This window comes from Protomyctophum parallelum (assembly GCF_964188405.1).
Source record: "Protomyctophum parallelum genome assembly, chromosome: 6".
Lineage (NCBI taxonomy): Eukaryota > Metazoa > Chordata > Actinopteri > Myctophiformes > Myctophidae > Protomyctophum > Protomyctophum parallelum.
In genome coordinates, this window is record NC_139701.1 from 35,485,761 (window position 1) to 35,509,807 (window position 24,047).

A 24,047-nucleotide genomic window follows, 5' to 3' on the forward strand; every position below is an offset into this window, starting at 1 on the left:
GAGAAAGCTATTTAAAGGCATTTAGCACGACCCGTTTGCTAAACCCATGTACAAGCATTGACTTAATTTATCCTCCCACACCAAATGGGATGGTTCAAACTAATTGGGCAAAAAGAGAATAGGGAGGGAAAGTATATAAAAAATGAAAGGTTGAGTGAGCGGGGTGAAGTTTGAAAATCAGCACCTTTTAATCATCAGGGCCATAATCACCCAAGTGCTGATTTTCTTGCATGTTCCTTTGGAATGACTGCTTTCAGGGCAGCTGAGAAAAAACATCAGCTTTCCTTCTCTTTGGCAGAGCTGCTGTGGATGAAGTTAAGAGTCTCAGCGATTCTACCTTTAAAAGCACAATACCCATTACATGGCTCTATTTCCAATTCACTCACAGGGACCACACACACTCACACACAAACATACACACAGAGAATACCAAATGAGGCTGTGGTGCAACACAATTTCCCAGATAGTTTCAGTGATACAAAAAAACTAAACAGATAGATTATGCAGAGGGAGGAAGGAAGAATAGTAAAGGCTAATTTGTACTAAAGTATAAATTAAGCCTAACAATCCATATGCTTCTTTATAAGAAAAAGAAATATATCAACAACCTTCACTGTATAGAATCTACTTGCTTTGCACAAATAGCAATAGTTATCTACATCACATTACATGGGGCCACTGTGTGAAAATGGAGTGGACTGCCTGCTAGGTGTTGACAGGCTGAGCCCATTACCAACCCAAGTGGGGCGCTATAATTGTAGAGGGATAATACAGTTAGGTTTTGTTTTGTGTCCACACTAATCTAACCTCACCCTGCCTAAATGGCCCATTTCAGAGACACATCACTGCAGTGCTGTGATCTGACCAAAACAAGTGATAAACCTCCCCTCTGGGAGGTCGTCAGAGAGGCGATGCTTTATAATTTTGGTGTGCTCTAGTCACTAGTGTATCGTTCATCCTACAGCACACACTATTTAATGTACACATCCGTTTGAATTTACATTTGAATTTGAGTGCTGTTTCGGATAAGCCAGACATAGGGCCCTTGAATGACCCCCGCTAAATCCCTGACATCTACTTTGCTTTTGTGTGCCTTCTATTCCCCCCCGAAAAAACTCCCAAGCAACCTTTTGCATGTCATCATGACACAGTAATGGAAACACCACTGAAGTTCCTCCAAGTGGCAGCTACTTCTGTACAACTCAGTTGAGGTTACAAGGAGTGAGACTCCTGAGTCAGCGCAAAGACAATCAACAATACACAGCACAATCAAATTCCTTCACGTTTATGGTCCCCCCATGACCTAAATACACCACTTTTGTTGTCAAGGCTATAAAATAAAGACTATCAAAGCGGGGAAAACAAAGGGTTTATAGGCACATTGCCTCATAACAAAACACGGGTCTGAATATGTGTAGGATGGTGTTCAGTGCATGTTTGAGAGATTTTCTAAATGCAATGCCAAGCAGGATTATTCAACTGCTGTGCTTAGCATTAATTCATTTCAGCAAGAAAGTACAGCGCTTGTTCGGTATGGAGTGCATTACTGCTTTTAGCAACAAAATCCCTTTATTTATGTCCTTGGGGAGACAGAGTATATGGAAATTCATTTCTTTTCCTTTCTGGTGCTACCCAAACAACTTCAAGCCCATTAGAACAACAATAAGTGATGCGACCTAAGGCCTCTGGCTCGAGTCATTTCATTATGATTACCATTAAGTAAAACAGAGGGGTGCAGTGCTCTTGGAGTGAAAGGTAAAAATACAGTTTCAAGTACAGCTGTCAAGGCGCATGGCTCAAGAATGTACTTAAAAAGAGCACAAGGTTCTACATTCACTAAGATAAATCCTCTGGCTTTTGTTTGCAAGGAAATTAAGTAGAACATGAGACTTTGGACTATGGCTAACCAGATGGACTTCGGAATTACAGTAAAGTTTTTATAGACACAAAACAATCCCAATAAATGGCAAAAACTAAAAATGTTGAAATACAACATGTTCAGTTTTTTTGTCTCATAAAAAAAAACAAAAAACTGAATGGAATGGAACGTTTTGGAGGTGACCGAAGGTGAAGATTTATGATGGCAAAGTCTACAATTAGGATGAGGGTCAGGGGTCAGCAGAAAGCCTGCGGTCAGAGGTTTCCCTCATCCAGCATCTTGTTCACGCCGTCGCAGATCCTTTGGAGATGGCCACGGTAAACTTCAGAGGGCCCATAGAGAGCTGCCAGGAAGTCACAGTCGGCAAAGTGATTGAATACGTGATTGACACGCGAATGGCTCTTGGCTGTTAAGTGGCGGTTGATGGCCTGGTGAAGCAGTTCGCGGCAATCATTCAAAATGGCGCTCATGACACGGCGGTCAAAGGTGAACTCAATCTGGTGGAAACTGACCGCTGTCATGGCAAGAGTGTGGACCTTTTTCCTGTGAAAGTGAAGGACATGAGAGGTGGTCAGTTACTAATCCAGGCTTACCCTCATCTGTGTGATCCAAAGCCATATGAAGTCTGTGGGGCAATGCTAAAAATGGCTGTGTCTTGATTTTATTCTCAAACTTAAGCAGCTTTAAGTAATATTGTAATTTCCATATTGGTAATAAAAACCATCCTTTTCCACATCATTCCCGTCATTCATAATGTCTTACAATGACGCCTAACACACACACATTGCTTCTACAGTATAACATTGCTAAGTAATGGTAAAAGTGGTAATCCCTCTCCTGCTAGCATACAATAAAAAGCCCCACAATTATAAATATTTCCTCTGGGGTGCCCACTTAGGGGTCTAGACTCTTGCTTCCAGCATCCTGCAATTTCATCAGTTCTTAAAAATATCTTAATACATGATTTGGTTACATAAGAAAAAGTGTCTTATATGATGTGATAAAGGTTGAGTGAGAACTCAACTTTCATCACACGTCATATTACATGCATGCAACCTGTCTTGCATGCTTGCGTCTGAACACACTGAGAATTTCTGCACTCTCCTCAGACCTGCAAGCTGACAGATATTCGTGATAGTCGTGGTTGTTCGGTTATCGGAAACCATTAGTTTGTCCGAATTGTTATTCAGCACTGCACACCTCGTAGTCATACGAGACAAACACGATAAGTTTGAGACCAGTCTGATGCTTTTTCTGAGTTACACAGAGTGACAGACACTTAGAATAATAATAATATAGTATTCAGAAAACCGGTATAGCATAGCCGCAGGGGCATGCATTCCAAATGGGAATCGCCCTAGTAGAAATTAAATCTAGAAATATATGAGACAGAGACAATGAGACAATGTATACATAATAACAGGTAGACAGGGTCTAGTATAGGTGTGCCTTCAAACTAGGAAGTGTATGGCCTGGTCAGCCTGCAATGACATGCATAAGATCTGGTCATCCCAGCTTAGTAAGATGTTAAAAGTAAAAAATATTTAGGACAACCGATTCTACTCTATGGCTCTGAGACATGGACACTTTCAAAGAAACTAGAGAAACGGTTGGATGGCACTTACACCCGCCTTCTAATGAGAGCGCAAAATCTGTCTTGGAAGAGCCACCCATCCAATAATCTAATATATGGAAACCTTCCCCGTGTTTCTTCACTAGTCCGATCCAGAAGAACAATGAGGTTATATCTTCCCTTCTTCTCTGGAGTCCTGCCTCAAAGCAGACCAGAGGTAGAAAACTGATGTCATCGCTAGGGACACAGGCATCAGTAAGCAGGAACTGGGGATGGCAATGAAGGACCAGGAAGTCTGGCGTAATATTGTGAAATCCCCAATCTCGACCACAATCTTTTTAAGATTTATTTTTGGCATTATGTTTTTTTTTTTTATATCATTTGCCATTTGTGAAACAGTTTCCGTGTAGGTATTATAAATAATGTATAAAGTATTATCACGAGCATGTGACTAAATAATATAAAGTATTATCAAGACCATGTTACTAAATAATACCTACAGCACATTGGATCCATTGGAACGCGGGTTCTTTCGTTAATTTCCCGAAAAGCAAGTAAAGCAAAGTTTTGGACATACAAGGTTTCCGCCCGACAGCGACTATTAGGCTTGTTCACTCCTCCTCCTCACCTGAAGCTTTCAACAAGCACCAGCTCCTCGTTGCTGAACTGGTTGTTCCTGTAAAGGACACCCAGCTTCACCACCATCTTGATGAGGTTCTTAATGATCTTCTGGGACTCTTTGCGGTTGCGCGTGTACTCCTTGGTAACGCGGTAGAGCTCGTCTAGCAGCTCGCTGCTGGTGTCATCGATGAACAGGTTGGCCACACTCTTGGTAGCCATCTTGCTCATCAGCTTCTTCTGCGCCTGTAAGGCTAAGCTCTTGGTGCTGAAGGAGTCCATGGTCAGATCTGCAGAGATAGAGGAGCGAGATGAAGAGAGAGAGGGAGTAGGCCTGGCACAATTATTACATAATCGTCTAATAGCAATTATTTGAGATAAAAATCATCAAAAGTATTTCCATGTATTCCAAAATATTTTCAAAAACAGTGGAAATTGCAGATCAACAAGCTCAAAACACTTCTTGATGCGATGCGTTTTGAGCTCATAGATCGGCCATTTCCACTAATCATTTACCGTAATTTCCGGACTATAAGCCGCGGCTTTTTACCCATGATTTGAACCCTGCGGCTTATACAACGGTGCGGCTAATCTATGGATTTTTACAGCTAACGCAGAGCCATCTCAGGCTCTGAGCTAACGTAGCTGCGGCTTATAGTCCGGTGCGGCTTGTATATGGGATTTTCCCTAAATTTGGCTGGTGCGGCTTATATTCAGGTGCGGCTTATAGTCCGGAAATTACGGTAGTATAAAGACATTAAACAAATATTAATTTCAGTCATATCTGCCCTGTACAACCTTTGTTTATGAAACCTAAAAGTCAAAGCCAGAAACACAATTAAATCGTTAATCGTAAATTATTTGAGTGACAATTAATCGTCAACTAAAATGTCATAATCATGACAGCCCTAAGAGGGAGAGGGAGATATCCACTAATTACCAAAATTCAAAAGAGAGCATTTACATTTCATCATCAGTGTCACCTAGTGATCCATTAACAAAGCACCCGTGCACCTACAGAGAGCCCTCTCTGCCAGGTTGTTCTGGGACTCTGTTCACTAACATAAGCAGAGGCCACCGCACAGAAACCCCACTAGACTGAACCAAATGATTAGAAAACAAAATGAAAATACCACCTGACATATTGGAAAGAATCTACCAAAAAAACCCACAGCAAATTGGAATGCTATTTGGCTGTAAACAGAGAATACAGATACACAGCGGTTGAATTCAGTATCCGGGTGCCGTGACTGATCCAAACCTAAGGAAATACTTGATTATGTACAGACTCAGTGAGCACAGCCTTGCCATGGGGAGAGGCCGCAACAGGCAGGCCTGGCTCCCAAGAGAAGACAGACTGTGTTCCTACTGCACACACAAAATGAGGTGGATAACAGAGTTGTACTTTTTAACTACCTGCCAAATGTACCAAGACTTTTCCCCACTGATTAAAAACAAACACCCAAAAATATATTTTTTAAACATGACCAACTAGAAGAAGTGCCCCTCAGGGCACAGGTCTCCACCAGGATTGATATTTGGATAAAATCTGAAGGACTAATATAAAAAATGCAGGCCAGATTTTTTTCCTTGGGGTGTAACGTTTTACGCAGATCTGTGCAGTTATATGTGAAGACACGACTTGGCCTGTTCTAGCGCCACCATGAGGCTGATTTGAAAACTGTCAAGTGGCATTTCTTCCTCAGTCTAGTGGGAATATGCATGCACAGTTTGTACAAAATGGGCTACTCCTGAAAACTTTGGAAGCCAATCAGGATGGACTGTGTACCAATTTGCGTGATCTTTGGACAAAATCTGTAGGTGTACTGTCAAATAATGTGTTTTGCAAAAAGCGGCCCCTGGTGGCGCTATAACAGGCCAATGTGAAATGGCCTCTCCCCATGCCTTCGGCCTGGTGGAGACAATAACCAAAAATCAAACCCGTCTAAAGTGAGTGGTGCTGTACTGTACTGTACTGTACTGTACTGTACTGTACTGTACTGGCTCTCCTCCCTGGCCTGTGTGTGTGTGTGTGTGTATGTGTATGTGTGTGTTAGGCTGCCCAACAGAAAGACTTGGTGATGTGTTAGGCTGCACAACAGTGACACTTGGTGGTGTAAATATGCTACTTCCGTGCTCGGACACAGCCAGGGACTGGCTGTGTCCGAGCTGTCTATACGAGTGGTTGCACCACTCAAAATATCCATATCTGCTACAATGTGTAAACAAGCAAGACTTGTGAGCTGTTGTGACAGGAAGTAAAGATTGTCAATCATCTGTGTAGACACAGAGAGAGAGAGAGAGAGAGAGAGAGAGAGAGAGAGAGATAAAATGGTAGGGATGAAGGAAAGGAAGGAAGGGAAATCCTTCTATATAACACTAATCTGTGTGGGTGGGTGTGTGTGCATGTCCTTCTATATAATCTGTGTGTGTGGGTGTGTGCATGTCCTTCGTGTAGCTCAAGAACTGGCCAACCGATCGACTTCAAACTTGCCAATGAAGGAACCCAAGGGAGTGTACCCGTGTGAAGTCCGTGAGATCAGCGGTTCTCCCAAACATAATCGATATATCCTGGAGAATGAGATCTGTGGCTACGGTGGCTTGATGTCATCAATCTGTCCATGCCCCTTTTATGCCCATATTAGAGATCCCTGATATGATATGATGTCATCGTCGTGTCATCATAGTACTCATAGAATGACCTGATGGTTTTATAACCAATAAACCTTTGTGCAGTGTTGTCACTCTCAGTCCTCGTTTCGAGTGACAATAAATCAATTGACTGTAAAGTAGTTATATTGTGGCTGTAAAAAAAATATTATATACTGTATATATATATATATATATATATATATATATATATATATGTATAGATGCATGCTGTCGGGAAGAAACCACCTAATTACAAAATATAAACATTTCAGGAAATGTTTTCACCTTATATTTTGATAATAAAGCAATACTGCCTCATCAAAGTTGGTATTGTGACTTTATATATTGTCAATTACTTGCATGAGATGGGAAGAGGTGGTAGAGTTAGCTGCTTTAGCACAGTTTGAGGATCCAATGGAGTTAAGAGGTTTTGTCCGAAGCGCTTTTTACTACTTTTCATTGGTTCAATTTTTTTTTTAACCATAAACACACAGAAGTAAACAGTGTTCAAAATCACAGATTTATGCAAAAATAATAATAATCTAAAACCTAAAAAAATTGAGTTAGGTGGTTTCCTCCCAACTTTTAGCAAAATGCTAAATTGATTTTGAAATATTAAAATTAATTAATTTTCAGGTACTACGGGTATTGCCTCTGTGAGTGAGTGTGAATCTGCATATCTCAAGAACAGTCTGACCAATAAACTTCAAACACGCCGTGTGTTGCAGACGAGTGTGGTGCCCCAAGTGAAGTCGGTTGGACTCAAAGTGCTACGATGATGTCTACCACTACACAGTACTATGTACAATAGGCACAATGGGTACAAGGGCTATTGCATAACCGGAGTGGCATACGCTCTCAATGGGGACAGTGGGCATTGTCCTAGTTCAGTGGTTCCCAGACTGTTTAGGCATTGTACCCCTTCTACATCCTGGGCTGATGCAACCCCCCCCCCCCCCCTTGAAAAATAGCCTATTTATAGCCACATTGAAGGCATCACACATGCACAAATAATGTAAATAAATATACAAGAGAGCACAGAAATGTGCACATTTGAATTAAATTTAAACTATAGTTTCAATTTAATTTCTGTTCTTTGTAAAGCTTTACAAACACTACTTGTAAATAGAAAATATGAAGGGTGCGCGCGCACGCACACACACACACACACACACACACACACACACACACACACACACACACACACACACACACACACACACACACACACACACACACACACACACACACACACACACACACACACACACACACACACACACACACACACACACACACACACACACACACACACACACACACACACACACACACAAAAAAGGGACAGAGGGAGGTTGTGCTATGCACAAAATGAAACCACGTGAGCAAGCAAGGCTTGCTACTGTAGATTCTACAGTATGGGGGGACAGCCAGTAGTCTGTCATTACGAAGCATTAGCATAGAGAAGGAATCTATCCCACTTCAGGTGGAACTGGTCTATTCTGCCCTTCATAGAGAAGGATACCCTTTCATATGATGCTGTCCTATTAAGTAGGTTATTCCACTAGGTGATTGATGGTACATGGGCTGATTTCCATAGTTGGACTAGCAGTCTCCTAACCAGAATTGGATCCATTCTACTTATGTGGAGGGAGTTATGTCTTTAAGAATGGAGCGATCTCCCAGCATGAATAAGCGGATATCAAGAGGGATACCCTGACCGATAATTCTCTCAATGCAATCATGTACTGCTATCCAAAAGTCTTGTACCCTGGGGCACCCCCATAAGACATGGGTCATCGTACCGTCATTCGTTTTTAAGCTTTGCTCTGTGTAATTCAGAAGGGGTCCAATACATTCTTTAATCCATTAATCCATTCTTGTTGTGAAGGTAGTTAGCATGTCTTTTTTCCCATACAGAGCACTGTTAGTGCTGACTTTCTCCAGCAACATTGAGTAGTAGAGCGATGCGTCATGACCCCTACCGTCGAGGACACACATACTGAGGGACCAAGGAGCTTCTCAACATTGTTCTCACTTCTCAGCAAACTATGAATTTGTAGATAGTGCCAGTATTGTTGTCTATGCAGGTTGAATTCAGCCTGTAAGTATATGAAAGAAACTTAGCTGCCAGCCCTTGTTCCAGTCAGACCCCCTTAAGACATGACAACACTGGATGAGATTGTAGGCCTACACTTGAGGGTAGGGAGGCCGAGGCCATCCAAGGAAGAGCAGCTGCAGAGCACTGATATCCTTCCACATCAAAGTCAAACCACGGAGGCGTATTGAGACGGATCCTGGGTCGTTTCCCCTCCCACAGGAAAAGGCTACACAACTGGTTGTACTTGTGAAAGTACCTCATGGTAACCACGACGGGCAGTGATTGCTAAATATAATTACATTTGGGCGCTTTTATTTTATTATATTTATTCTTCCACCAAATCGGGTGGTGGCATAAAGAAGTTTGACAAACCCTACATTAAACCATCAGCGATATAAATAGGTTTTCAATGTAATGGGTCCCGGGGGTGGTCTTTTAGATGGGTCCCAGGGACATTTTATGAGTCCTACTTCAACGACGTTAGAGTACAGTACAGAGTACAGTATTGAGTACAGTATTGTATAGTATTGCATCCCAGGACCCCCGGGGGGTGACATGATGGTGACATGATTGTGTCCTTTCTCAATTTAGTACATGCAGAATCCCTGTTCAAGAAAAGTAAGATATCCAATTAAAAAGTGTTTATAATAATATAATTATAATAAGAATAATAAAAATGCTTTACGCAAAGCATCCTTGCTTTACATTAAAATAATGTACTGTATGGCATCACAGCGATCAGGACCCACTGCTGTTTAAGCACAAAGCCACCCAGTGTTTCCTTTATGAGACAGTGAGTCACAGTGGCTATCAAATTAGTTAGTTGCTGCGAGAGTAAGGTCTAGCCACAACACCAACTCGGGATTCCTGGATAGCTGCCCTCCACAATTTCCTATCCAACATCAGGATCTTGAGCTCTTCAGTGTTGTCAGCCAAGCTGTCGTGCCACAGCACGTCTACATAGGTGGTACGCTTCTTTCCCCTCCTGGCTTTGCCCTGGGTTGGCTCCCATAGGGTTAATTTACAATTGACTTGCCTCAAGTTCTGGGTGCCTGACGCAGTGCCCTGCCAGCCTCATCCTTCTGTCAAATGGACAAATTAGTTAGCTGTCAAATTAGTCCAAATATCCCTCTGGCTATATGAACATCTTGTACTAGGTAGGTAGTTATTATATCGTATGTAGCATATTGTATCATCATAGGTACCATGTAGCATGGATTTAAAAGAGTTTAATCTGACAGGATACCGATAGGAATGCTTCAGTGAGTGTTTTATAATTGTGTGTGCAGGAAAGTGCACAAGAGAAAGTGCCAACTCACACATCACACAGTTATCGATTTATTTATGCATGTGGCGGTTTTCTCTGTGTGTGTTAATGCAAAATGACTCGGAGGAAGGCTGTCCTGATGGCAGCTCATAAATACTGGGGTCAGAGGAACCGTGGGCTACTGGGCTCTCATCCCTATAACTTCCTCCATCAAATGAGCCAGGAGGACCATTTCACTGATCACTTCTTCAGCTCCCAAAGTGTAGACCCATTTCAAATAAAGTAAAATCCACACTGATTTAACTCTGAGAGCATAAAATGCATCTATTTGTATCAATGTTTTACACACTCAGACAATGGTGAGACTAGGGATCGGACGATAATGATCGTTATTCGTTATTATAATTTATCGTGATAAAAAAAAACAGAGATTACATTTATTGTCATGGCATGCACTGCCGAGCTGCTTATCCGGTACCACCACGGTATATTTGGTAAACGGACGTGTAAAGAACGTACTAAGAACGTTCTTTTTTTCAGCTCTCTACCCAATGAATTTGACATTATCTGCTATTTTTGCCAAACAATCCTCCCCAGAATATGGATGTTGGGGTTCAAGTGGTTAACACAAGTGTTAAGGAACACGTTATTCCGACCAGTTCCTTTCCCCTCCATCAGGCGCCCCGGCTGGCCAGGGGGAGGTAGTTTAGAGATCAGGATTACTGCAACTTTTTGTGAGGGTACCTACGCTAGGGGACACAGGGAGAACATGCAAACTCCACACAGAAAGGCCCTTTCGAGGGGCACGGTGGCACAGTTGGTAGTGCTGTCGCCTCACAGCTAGAAGGTCCTGGGTTCGATTCCCGCTCTGGGCGCTGTGGGTGCTGGCGGCGTGTTTCCTCCTCCGCGTCATCAGTGCCCATAGGCGGTGTTGGCGAAAGGGCCTTTCTGTGTGGAGTTTGCATGTTCTCCCCGTGTCCCCTAGGGTAGGTACCCTCACAAAAACATGCAGTAATCCTGGTCTCTAAACTGCCTCCCCCTGGCCAGCCGGGGCGCCTGATGGAGGGGAATGGAACTGGTTGGAATAACGTGTTCCTTCCACGCGCTACGTCCAACCAGGGAAACTCCCCCCTGTCAGGTGTAAAGGAGCAACTTGGACACTCAGGCATGAAGGAAGCATGAGTTCAAGTCCGTTGCTCTCCCCAGGTTGGCGGAGGGTGTGTAGAGCCCAGGATCACATTAGATAATTGACACAGGGGTGAAAAATGGGTTACAAAATCGTGGGATAAAACTTATAGAAAAAAAAAAAGAAAGGCCCTTTCGCCAACCCCGCCTCGGGTATGGGCACTGATGACGCAGAGAAGAGAACACGCCCCCAGCGTCCCCAGCGGGAATCGAACCCAGAGAGGCTTTTTACTTGTAACAGTAATTCTAAATCCTGATATTGCTACAGTACAGGTACTTCTGCAAGTTCTGCCACCGCTGCTCTTAGAGTTGAACAGCGAGTATGTTGCTGTGTTCACCCACTCCAAGTCATCTAGCAAACAGATTGAAAGAAAGCAGCATTTCACTTCCAACAACATTGCAAACATAGGACTAAAAGCTATGTTGAATAGAATAACTACAATTTCCAAATTTCAACTAGAGGTAAAAGTCTTTCACATGGCCCCAAACAGTGAGTACACTGTATGTTTTCTTGCACTGCAGAGAATCCTTGGCTTCCATGAATGCTAATGTATTGTGTATAGAAAGCTATTCATCTCAGAATACGACAACATTCAGCAAAATAATACGTTTTGTTATGCAGTGTTATGTAACATTGTGGACTTCTATTATAGTGACAACTATAACACACACACACACACACACACACACACACACACACACACACACACACACACACACACACACACACACACACACACACACACACACACACACACACACACACACACACACACACACACACACACACACACACACACACACACACACACACACACACACACACACACACACACACACACACACACACAATTAGACAACATTTAATTTCCAGTTGTCACGAAGTGTTTGCGCAGAGTCAGACCAGAGCCTGGGGCACAAACAGTGATGATCATACATACATGTGCACACTATTAAATTAACTGCAAACACATGGTAGGGAGAACACATTAATGAAAAAGAATTGGGTATGAATGAATCTAGTATGAGTGGACTTGAGCTCAGGCACCAAAGTCTTCAGTCCAGAAAGAGTAGATCCTGTGCCATTCAGTGCACTAAAGATTAGAGACTCCCAAATTCCAACTACCGTAATTTCCGGACTATAAACTGCGGCTTTTTACCCATGATTTGAACCCTGCGGTTTATACAACGGTGCGGCTAATCTATGGATTTTTACAGCTAACGCAGAGCCGTCTCAGGCTCTGAGCTAATGTAGCTGCGGCTTATAGTCCGGTGCGGCTTATAGTCCGGTGCGGCTTGTATATGGGATTTTCCCTAAATTTGGCTGGTGCGGCTTATATTCAGGTGCGGCTTATAGTCCGGAAATTACGGTATGTGCATTATGCAATGCATAATACAGTGGAAGACGAGAGGGATGTTGGCCATTCACTAGGATCGAAAATACAGACAAGGAATTCAGGAACAACTAGCCTAGGGAATCAGGGATCTAACGCCATGGGCTCAACCTTTTCTTGATACATTTCCTTGTCAATAATTTGCTAAATGTAGCCTATTAGATTGTTTGATTGATTGGTTGATTTTATTTGGTGACATAAAAAAAATTGCACAAGCACTTTCTGACATGCAGTCAAAGCATCATGAGGAACGATGAAAACACAATAAAGCCCGGGGACTTATTTCTGCTGTGGTCCTCTTCAACAAGAAACACTAGACTAAACAACATAACAGACAACACAGCAACAACAATCCATTAGACATATACACAATCAGAAACTCGTACATACATACGTGTAATCAATGCAATTTTACATTATTTTAAACCTATAGATGTGCAGTCAATACATTTCACCTATTTTAAATAGATAGATAGATAGATAGTTTATTTGTCTCGGTCATGGTTTATCCAACATTATTACATACAAGGAAAAGGGGTTATGATACAAATAAAGTGCTATGTACCTACACTACAGATGACAGGCAGCCACAGAGGAACAAATTAATTCTAATTGAAATAATATTACCCCACATGCAAATAACTTGTGCAACTTAAAATTATTTAAAATCTGTATGTCTGACAAATTGCTTATCTGTATGCAGGCAAGTAATAAACGAAGCACTATTTAGCTCAGCAGACAAAGTGAACAAGAAGAGACCCCTGCGGCGCCGGTGCCTTGTGATTTTTATTCTTGTCAGTAGTTTGCCGCCCTACTAGAAGGCAGAATGACTTTCATTCCTCTCACTCTCTCTTTGCATTGCCTCTCTACGAATATCAATAAGACTCCTTGGAGGGAGGCAGCGGAATGCTTCCCAAAGAGTATGAAGAGACTAGTGAAAAAGGACAAAGACAGAACATTACACCTCTATCTTGAAACGTGCTGAAAAACAGAGTTGATTTATATACCAAGCCTCCTGTTGAATTAAGTAAGTAAGTCCCTTTCTCCTCGCCTCAATGGAATGGTGCACTTGTAATCAAGGTTCTAAAAAGCGTTGAACTGGGATCACCATGATGAACAGATCAGAGAAAAGCTTTAGATCCTCTTATCCAGAAAAGAAAGGCTACAAGAGGGATGCTCTCCTGTATCCCTGTATCATCTTATGGATCATTTCTAGACGGTCTCAGGGAGTCTGAGCCGTCTCTGTAAATGAGCAATACTAGTTCACATTGACATTGCATTCCCGTTTGATTACAAAGAAAGAATGCATGCTGCAGTTCTCCAAACAAGTCCTAAATTATGCTCGCCCCCTATCATTAATAGTAATTGATTTAAACTAATGATTGTTTTTCAGAGATGCCTGGCTGTCAATGTAAATTACCACTACTTCACATTCATATTGCTTTGGCGGTTGTTTAGAAAAAGGAATAATGCTGCATTTGTAGTTCTCAAAGTCTCAAATTGTGCCCGTCTGCCATCATGAATAGTTATTGATTATTGGACTAATGATCAATACATTTTTCAATTCTGATGAATATTTTCTTTTGTTTACTATTTTGATATCTCTTGCATTTGTTTTTAATAGGAAGATTATGTGCTATGATCTCTAGACAACTCAAGTTGCCTGTAATTTTACTGGCAGATTGTGCCTTCTGCTGGAGCATCCTAATCAGCCCATGCAGAAATGGCAGGGAAACCCCATTAACAATGCACTGTCGCATTCTGCCTAGTTAGGGCAAGGTCACACATGATGTGTGAATGCAGGCAAATTCATGATCATCGTCTGCAGAGGTTAAAACTTTCACATCTTGTTATAGTGAATGAAGGCAGCGCAGGGTCTGATGATCGGTTTGCTGCTTTGTAGTCCGTTTGTGCGGTTGTGGTTTTTGGTCACGTGGTAAGAAAATTATAGCCAATGTCAGCCAAGTGGGGTCAACCACAAACACTTCTTTGCTCTTGGCTGTTGCTCTTGGCTGAGGCCCGGTCAATGTCCACCAAATTCGAACTTCACATGAAACAGAATATTTGAAGTTGAACTTCAGAATATGAGAATTTGGTTGCCACCGGAAGCAAATATTTTAATGAATGCATGTGTGGCAATGCCCTTATACTGCATGAGTGCACAGTGGTTTGGCTTGTTATCATGAGGTCAGAAAGAGAAAATATGGGAAACTAGAGAACACTAACTCATACTCAATGCAAAGTAAAGGGAAAGTTGAATTACTTGTTTTTGTCGATATTAGTAACACTACAGGCTACTGGTAAGCAGCAGATGACCTTTTCATAACCAACAATTAATTCACCTTCTTTATCAAAATGCTCTTATGTAATGACTGTAACTGCATTTAATGAGACTATATAGAGTTGGTGGTCTATGTATTTCGTTTATTTTTCTATAGACGTCATGGTTCTCAAATGGTGTTTGACAACATTATGAAGAGAAATAAAACCAAAGGCACCTGTTTTAGAGTCAGACTCTCAGAATATATTGCTTATTCAAGCCAAGGGCTGTTACAGTCAAAGCTGTCAACATTACAACGCTGACGAATAATACCTGAGACAGGTGGGCTGAAGAAATAGGGAGGAGAGAAAAGGACGAAGGAAGTGTTTGTTTTTCATGCCTTCAATCTAAACACTTTCAACTTGTGATGCGATTGGCACTTAGGAGCGACTCTGTCTGAGCCTTTACTCAAAGCAAAAGAATAACATAACACATTCCCTGATGGCATCATGAAAAAGACTGACAGATATCCTCACCCTCGAGCTCTCATTTTCTTTGCTCATCTTCACTCTCCCTCTCCTGCTCCGCAAAGGGAGAGGGGTAAAGCCTTCATAAAAAGGGCCCTGTGCTTAGAATGATGAGAAGGTTTTTGATCAACGATTCCTTTTCCAGTGACTTTGCAGCGTGAGAGTTGTTAGTGCCAAATCTAATATAAGTAGGCTGGTGCCCAGGGAAAGAGCTCAGCCAACCCTGACACCCCATCTCTCACCGTATTTATGGTGACAAACTTGAATCGATTGAAGACGGAACGAGACATGACAGCGTCAACAACTGCTTTGTGTTCAGGCAAAATACTTAAGCCTCGGTCAGCAGCTCGTCTAACATCACGTTTAACACAAAAAAAGCAGATGCAGATACACAGTCGTGCGTGTGCATTGACAAACCTCAAAACGTTGATATGGGCCCTGGCTGGCTGGTTGAATGATGAATGAATCAAATTATATCAGACAACCAGCCAACAGCTGCTCAGCATAATTAGAGAGACTGTGTTATACAAACAAAGGAAAACCAACAACTAACACCTCAGTCAGAATAGGCCAGTATACATTCGGCCATGACAACATACAGGCTACAGCTGAAGGCAAACATGACTCATGGAAATGAAACTGGACCCTAGTGCTGTTCAAAGCTCTCTTTAGTGATAGCCAATGACTACGCCTGGCTCTGGCACACTCACCCCTTTGTATAGGTCTGTGTGGTTTGCTTTCCTTCGCAGTATAAATCATTAGTTTTAATTTAACTCTGAGAGCATTCAAATTAAACCAGATACATTTAAATCAGAGATTACATTCTTAAAAGGGTGTAACATAAAATTAAAAAGGATATTTCTGTGAGCTTTTGTCTGCCTTTATTATATAGTATACAATACACTATACTGACCAGCTCAGTGGCCTTGCGGTTAGTGTCCACCCTGGGACTGGGAGGTCGGGGTTCGATCCCCAGCCGGGTCATACCAAAGACTATAATAAAAATCAGACCCGTCTGAAGTGAGTGGTGCTGTACTGTACTTGTACTGTACAAGCCCTCCCTGGCCTGTATGTGTCTGTGTGTTAGGCTGTGCAACAGTGAGACTTGATGGTGAACAAACGCTATAACGCTATTTTCATGATCGGACAGACCCAGGGACAGACCCATAGGGACACACATAAAAGTGGTTGCACCACTCAAAAATGGGAACCAGTGCCTCCCTGCTTGGCACTCAGCATCAAGGGTTGGATTGGGGGCAAGTCCCTGCGACATACTCGAGTCATGTCCAGGGGGTATACTTTGACATCAAGCTGCCTCACACTAAAGAAACAGGAGATAGGTTCCTGCAGCTATGGGCCTCATGGCTTACTTTCTTATCTTATAGTAGACTGACTGGGGGATTGGTACGCAGAATCGGGATTAGCAGCCTAGGTGCCGGGACTGCTACGCCAGCTGCCCCAGCCATAAAATAAAAATGTAATTAAGGATATCAATTTTATAATCCAATAAAGGACGGAACTCCACGAAGATCATTTATCATCTTAAAATGTATACTTTCATAGATTATAGATTAAGTGCACACAACATAAATTATTTCAAGTATTCATTTGTCAATTTTGGCTTCCAGCTCATAAAACCCACTAAAACAGAATTTCAAAGAATTTGAATACTGTGAAGAAATCACCATTTACTCCTCAGTTTTTGCAGAGTATGAATGTTTTAATCTGAATGTCACATTAAGAAATTAGGATCACATCAAATCAATCAAAATATGGTACTTTCAAAACAGATATGTCAATCTCCAATACTTGGTTGGGAATCCCTTTGCCTTCATCACTGCCTCAATACGTTGTGGCATTGAGGCAATCAACCTGTGGCATTGCCCGGGAGTTATGGAAGCCCAGGTTTCCTTGATGCTTGCTATCAGCTCTTGTTTTTGGGTCCGACAATACGAGAAGAAAAGGGTCATGCACACTGCCTTTCACTTATAGAGTAGTAGTTTTATTAGATGACAACGTTTCGTCAGGTATCTGGTTTACAACAAGCAACAGGTAATGGCTATATGGACCAATCAAAAGGCACACGCCAATCTGTTACCATGTTACCTCTTGACAATACCCCATAGATTCTCAATCTTAGGTCCGGGGAGTTGGCTGGCCAGTCAAGCACTGTGATGGCATGGGCATCAAACCAGGTTGTGGTGCTTCTGGCGGTATGGGCAGGGGCCAGGTCCTGCTGGAAGATGAAATCTGCATCTCCATACAGATCCTCAATATTCTACACTACAAGTACAGTAGAGTATTCTAGTAAATGTATTTTGCTACTGTCCACCACTGGGTGGGATTATGGTATATTTATATTTACATCATATGTAAGGACAATGAATCAAATAACTATTAACTGATCTTTAGTTCTTTCAAGGATGTTTGCCAAGAGCGCATCTGACACGCCTGCCTGCTCTTGTGGTCAAGCTTTGGAATGGATATAACATGCATACTTTTTGAATAGAGTTCATTGTAGTAAGCCAGGCATAATAGAACTGACCAGCTTGTATACCTAATTTTGAGCCTTTCCAAAATCAGTCAAATATAATAGCAGTGTTTCAGATCAAGATTATTTTCTAGTAAGGCAGAAGTTAAGTGTATAATATTGGAGGAAGTTAATCTAATGTAGCAAGAACAGTGTGATAGTGATGTGAAAGGGAGACATTTATATAATGCTCCTCAAAAGGGAGACATTTATATAATGCTCCTCAAAAGAGTGTCAAAGTTAAAAGAGTGGGTAGTGGACAGAGAAGAGAAGAAGTAGTATTAACTAGATTAAGGTTAGGGCACAGTGGTCTACATAAAACATTGGAATTAATAGGGAATCATCAGTCTGGGTTATGTGAGGGGTGTCAGGAACAGGAGACAGTTGAACATGAATTGTAGCAGGCAACAGTGCAGCACTCTCTCTCTGTTTCTGGCACAACAGCGCCCCTACTGGTACTAATAGTCATAGCTACTGGTGCTCACAGTCACATAGGCACATGGGTGGGTTAACGTCACATAGATAGGCGGACACGGACATTGCTGTTCCTTGGAGTGGTTGCACCACTCAAAAAAGAAAAGTAATCTGGTCTCGTATTTTCCACAGCTATACTTATGCCAACACCTGCACCACAAGGCCACCATGAAAACAACAGAGCATAGCTTGGATTCTGTTGTGTTGTATAGCATGACTGAGGCCCGGATCCATATGTTCCGGGCACTTGCCTGACAGCATGTTGCAGGTTCGACGACCTTTGCTGCATGTCACTCCCAGTCGCTCTCTCCCCAGTACCATGTGTCACTTGGACTTTTATTTCTCCTAAACCATTAATACTATCACTTAAGAATTTGATTCTGAATAAAAGGAGGAATGGACAAACATTTGAAGGTTTGTATGATAGTACAAATTGTGAGAGAAAAGTAATCAGGACAGTGGGGCTACATTCAGAATCTGAGTGACCTTTATTTGGCAAGTGTCTTACAGTATAAGGAATTTGTCCTGGTTTCCTAGTGCTGCACTCACTAAGAAGAGTACTAACAAGCAGAACAACGTGAACTTGCTGGTACAGTGCTGTACTACAGTATGTATCCATTTCAGTTTTCTTATATAGAAACAGGATGAATACTTGCGATAATTAACTGTTCTTGGGAACTACTGGCAACCATGGAAAAGTTGGGCCAAAAAGGTACAGTACAACATCTATTCTGTGACTAGAAAAATACATTGTTCCGCTCAGTTACACTATATCAAAAGCTCAGAATTTCATAGTGGAAATTTTATCCAATTTAATCAAATATAAAAAAAAGACTGATGGGCTGTCAGTGTTTCAAACTTGAGTACCATAATGCGATTAGAAATTGGGCCTTTGTCAAATCACGTGTACCGGGCAAAAGTGTTGATTGTTTTTCCAAACAACAAATAAACTCCCCAGACCATGGTACACAAAGCTATTCACAAATGTCAGCTAGTCAACAGACGGGTTGAATCAATATTGGTAGCCAGTAGCTATTTACAGAGGAAATTCTATTGTCCTACTTTGTACAGTAGCCTGGAAAATTACTTCTGGGTCAAAAGTAACCAGTAACAGCAACAGTGTTTGAAGAGCACTGACTTTGAACCAAACTAGAACATCACATGTTACATTATATGACAGGGGTAAAAAACTGTAATAGAAACTTTGATTTTCCCCTTTACTAGGACAAACTTTCTGCCCTTTGAGACAAAAATCTTTGCTATTGGTAGATGTTTTGTGTTCAAAGAGGACTAGTAACCACTCACTGAACACAACCACTTTCAACAGGAAATGAACAGCAGCTTTTGAGGAATACTGAATGCTGTTGCTGTAATTTAATCTTCTGTCGAGTTGTGCAGCATTACTCTCCCTCTCCAACTGTTGCATAACATACTGACTGCAAATACGACTTTACTATGGTGTACAGGTGCATGTACTGCTGCTCTTGCATACGTGTATCTCATTGTGGCATGATACTGTATGAATGCCATGCAATGTGCATGGAAATAAGCTGAGGGACTGGTTCATACGTACAGTATGCATGCTTGAATACATGCACCATGTGGGCACCTACATGCATTGTTATAAATGAATATATTAGATCTCATATGATGAGCATGTGGAGTCTTTCATCTTCCTATTTGTGTATGAGGGCTCATGCAGATCTGCTCATAAGGTAGAGTCAGCCTCTTTAAGAAACCTGTCCTTTTTTACAGTCTTTGCAGATCTGCTGAAGCCCTCTGAGAAATTAATAATTAACATGCCGGTATATAATGGATCATGGATTAATAATTTAGCTTGCCGATTTGGAAAAGATAGACCTGGAGGCTGGTTGAAGTCTGCCATGATGCAACAGGTATGGCACAATAAATGTAGGACAGGGATAAAAGGGCAGACTACTAAAATGTACAGTAAGTAAAGCCCACAAAATAAACTCGGTAACATCAACTTATTCTCATACATGTGCAATGAGGCCGGGAATAAAGTAGCAAAATCATTCCTACGGTGCCCTGGGGCCAATTGAACACCGTCAACAAAAAGATTTAGAACTGAGCAGTATCTTCTTGTTAAGTACCAATACAATTGTGGTGTCTTGGCACTCAGCTATAATGTATTTGTGGAAAAAGAGATGTTGAACATAAAGTCTACTCTGCTGTCATGTGTTAGAGTTTAACTGCCATCTAAACCAGTATGCCGTTATATATACACACACAGTAGTAGTAGCACATTTTCAAAAGCATTATAAATAATGCACAACATAATGAAAGCATTAACCGATCTTTGAGTATGGGGGCAAAACCTTTAGATTATCCTCACCATACAAGTACAAGGCACAGTATGATGAATTATTCACCTCATTCCCAGAAAACATAATTTGTTAATTTGATTTACGTCTTTACAAAAGTAACTTCTTGTGGAGCAATTACATTCTCTCTCCAGAACAAAGGTTAACAATGTGTGATTGTCTACTGTCAAATATCTCCCTATCTCACATACACAATCACAATAATGAAATGATGTCTGTAAGGTGGCAGCGGTGGCTTGCCCAACAGCTCTAGTCTGCTCTTTCCAGCTAGAGCGAAAATACTTCAGGTTTCCAAGGCAACAGAATGCCACCTGGCCAGACAACTGAACTTTGCAGCCCAGTAAAAGCAGGTCAGACACCTCTCTCGTACTTGTCAGTGAGTTGCCATGGATCCACCTCAGCAGGAACAACAGTAACTTTGACACCATTGTTGAGCAGATAAATGTTTTCCCTTTCTTAGGAGAGAATGAGCATGTGCAGGAAGGTGACAGCTTGACTCTATTGTCAGTTTAGACAAACAGAAACTCAGATAACTGGATTTTTCTCAAATACAAAAGCTAACCAACCTTACCCAACCCCAACTTACTGGTTATCTGCTACTGCAGTACCAACTGAGATTTGGGCTGCAGGAGACAAATGACAACAAGGGTGGTAGCAGTGAACACTAAATCATTTCACCAACAACACAGTTGATTTAAGCAGCGACACAACTCTGACTCCCATTTCAAGGTCGTAATTCACTTGACATGTCTGTTAAGGCTGCTATGCCTGATAATTTGTCTTGCTACCTGCCAGAACATAACCTACACAGTGGGGCTATTCATCCAGAATGAAGCCTTGTTCGGAGCAGAGGCTATAGAATGTAAACAGAGAAATGTGTTGCAAAACATTCATTTTGTTGGCAAAACATATGGGCTGTGCTTTCAGTCTGTGTATTGATAGCCTACTACTAATGCATTGCAATTAAAGTAAATTGAGCGTACCTCAAAATTGTGATAACTTCAAGCTACTGCTACAAAAGTTTGTTGTTTTTGTTTCTGTGTAGGCTAGTTAAAAAGACAGCCTGCTAATTGTGAAATGGTGACAGATGTAAATCAGAAATTAAATTGGCCTATATAAAAAAAAGTCTCCCCTCATTTTATAACGAGGCGAAGTGAAAATTATTTCAATAAAAGTTTTAACTTGAGACCCATTACATCTTAAAACTTGTATTGAAATAAAAGACAGCTGCATGGTTCCTTGTAAATCTCCCCTGATTGTAATTTGACCACGGGCTACAGTATAGGTCTCCGATTCTTGATGTTATGTTTCAGTAAAGACTGCTGAAGCGCACAGATCTAGAGATCACTACAGCCAATAACGGTTTGAACTTACCTTTCTTTCTGTTCCGACCGGATGCGGGCCGCGGGGCGTGAATGGGACAGAGATGTAGAAACGCAGCCGTTGACAACTTAATCAAGGCAAAACCTCAAGTCTTCATTATGGCAACGCATAACAGGTCACTTCACAGCATTTTCTACCGTATCTCCCTGTTTGTATAATACGAGGAAACGGTGTCGTCTCTCTCCTCCACAGTGTGACCGTGTTCTGTATCAGGTATGTGATGTGTAAATTATTGAAAAGAGTGTTTTCTTCTCGCTGCCGTGCCCGTGAGATCGGTTACAGGAGTTTGAAACCCGATTCCTTCAAGGCAAGTAAAAAAGTTTCAAACTTGAGGGACCCAGACGGCACCAGATTGATGTTGAGTTCGGCCAATGAATGAGCACAACAGAAGTGGACCAGCCCACACCCAGCCAACCCAGTAGAAAGGCCCATTTGGTGCTCTGACGTTCCCTGCCCCCAAAACGGCTTCCAGTAATTATCCTCGTCCAGCGCTGGACAATCCCAAGGTTGAGAATTTCCCAAAGGAAATGGTGTTTGGGGAACAATGAGCAGGAACTGTGGGGAGCATGCAGTGTAGTCACCAGCAAAATGACAGCCTCGTTAAATCATAAATCACAATTTATTTTTTTCTTTATTAAATCAATTTGGCTAATTCTAATCTTTCTAGATATGACTACAGGCAGCTGTCCTGAATGGTCCTGAAACAGTACACGCACACGCACGCACACACACACACACACACACACACACACACACACACACACACACACACACACACACACACTCACACACTAGACATGTTTGAATCAAAATGCTTGGCTGCGGATGTTTTCAAGACGGGGTTAGTTTCCCCCTTCAGTCTAATGAACACTTCCTACCAGGAATTCCTGAGGTCAAAATATGTCCATTGTGATTCAACATGTGTTATTTATGCTCCATGGGTGTCAACAATCAACGTGGTTTTATGCACACCAATGGGATGCGTCATCAACACAGCTGGGTCTTGGACAATGGTAGTTTGTATTGCGCTGCAGCCTCTGTAATCAACGTTTTATACTGTCTGTAACTATGTACCCGTAGGCTACTGTAGTGTATACAGACTACAGTAGTGTATTTAATTAATATATTTGTTGAAGATATTAACATTGCCAAAACAAGACACATTGAAGTCTTAAAGTAGGCCTAGTAGTCTATGGAGGACAAGTAAGATAAGGCTATTATTATAGACTATTGCACTATTGTCAACTTATTTGTATAATCTGTGCAGTTGACAAATGGAATCTAATCTAATCTAATATATGAACATTGTAGGCTCTGTCTCTATCCTTGTAATTCTGCTTTATAATAGAAAACGTTCTCCGTTGAGTACTGGTACCCCATCTAGTGGTCACATCGGGTTAATTGCATACTGCAGATGACTGCAATAACTAGGCTCAGCCTCTGTCAGAGTATAGTTTCTGGGAACAAAGATTATTAGGAAAACTGGGCACTTTGCGAGACAGACCTTTATTGATCTTGAGGATAATTGCATGGAAATGCATGGACATGCACTAGGCTATTACGAAAATAGGCTATATAACAAAATATTACGTAAGCTGTTACAGTTACGTTTACGTTACGGAAGTGAATGATTTTTTTTTTAAACATAGGTTTATTGATTTTCTTTACAAATAAGTATTTTCAAAACAATTTACATATACCCCCCCCCCCCCCCGAATCCCCATGGCAGCACAAATACTAACAAAATCTTATCACGAAATGTTTTGACAACAATAAATAATAATCGGAAGTGAATAATTAGAAATTCTCTCAAATACGTAACTTATTTTCCATTCTCTTTTTGACAAAGATAAAGAGTT

General features: G+C 41.5%; 2 protein-coding genes across 2 annotated transcripts in view; both read right to left on the minus strand.

The window, feature by feature from the left end:
* ncln (nicalin) overlaps window positions 1-24,047 on the minus strand; it is a 115,590-nt gene that overhangs the window by 18,836 nt on the left and 72,707 nt on the right. The window lies entirely within an intron of this gene.
* tnfaip8l1 (tumor necrosis factor, alpha-induced protein 8-like 1) lies at window positions 1,270-22,459 on the minus strand. The gene is made up of 3 exons (XM_083767173.1): window positions 22,180-22,459; window positions 4,081-4,360; window positions 1,270-2,422 (listed from the first exon to the last, which is right to left on the minus strand). Exons 2-3 carry the CDS (start codon window positions 4,350-4,352, stop codon window positions 2,134-2,136), a joined length of 561 nt encoding a protein of 186 aa, XP_083623299.1. The 5' UTR covers window positions 4,353-4,360; window positions 22,180-22,459; the 3' UTR covers window positions 1,270-2,133.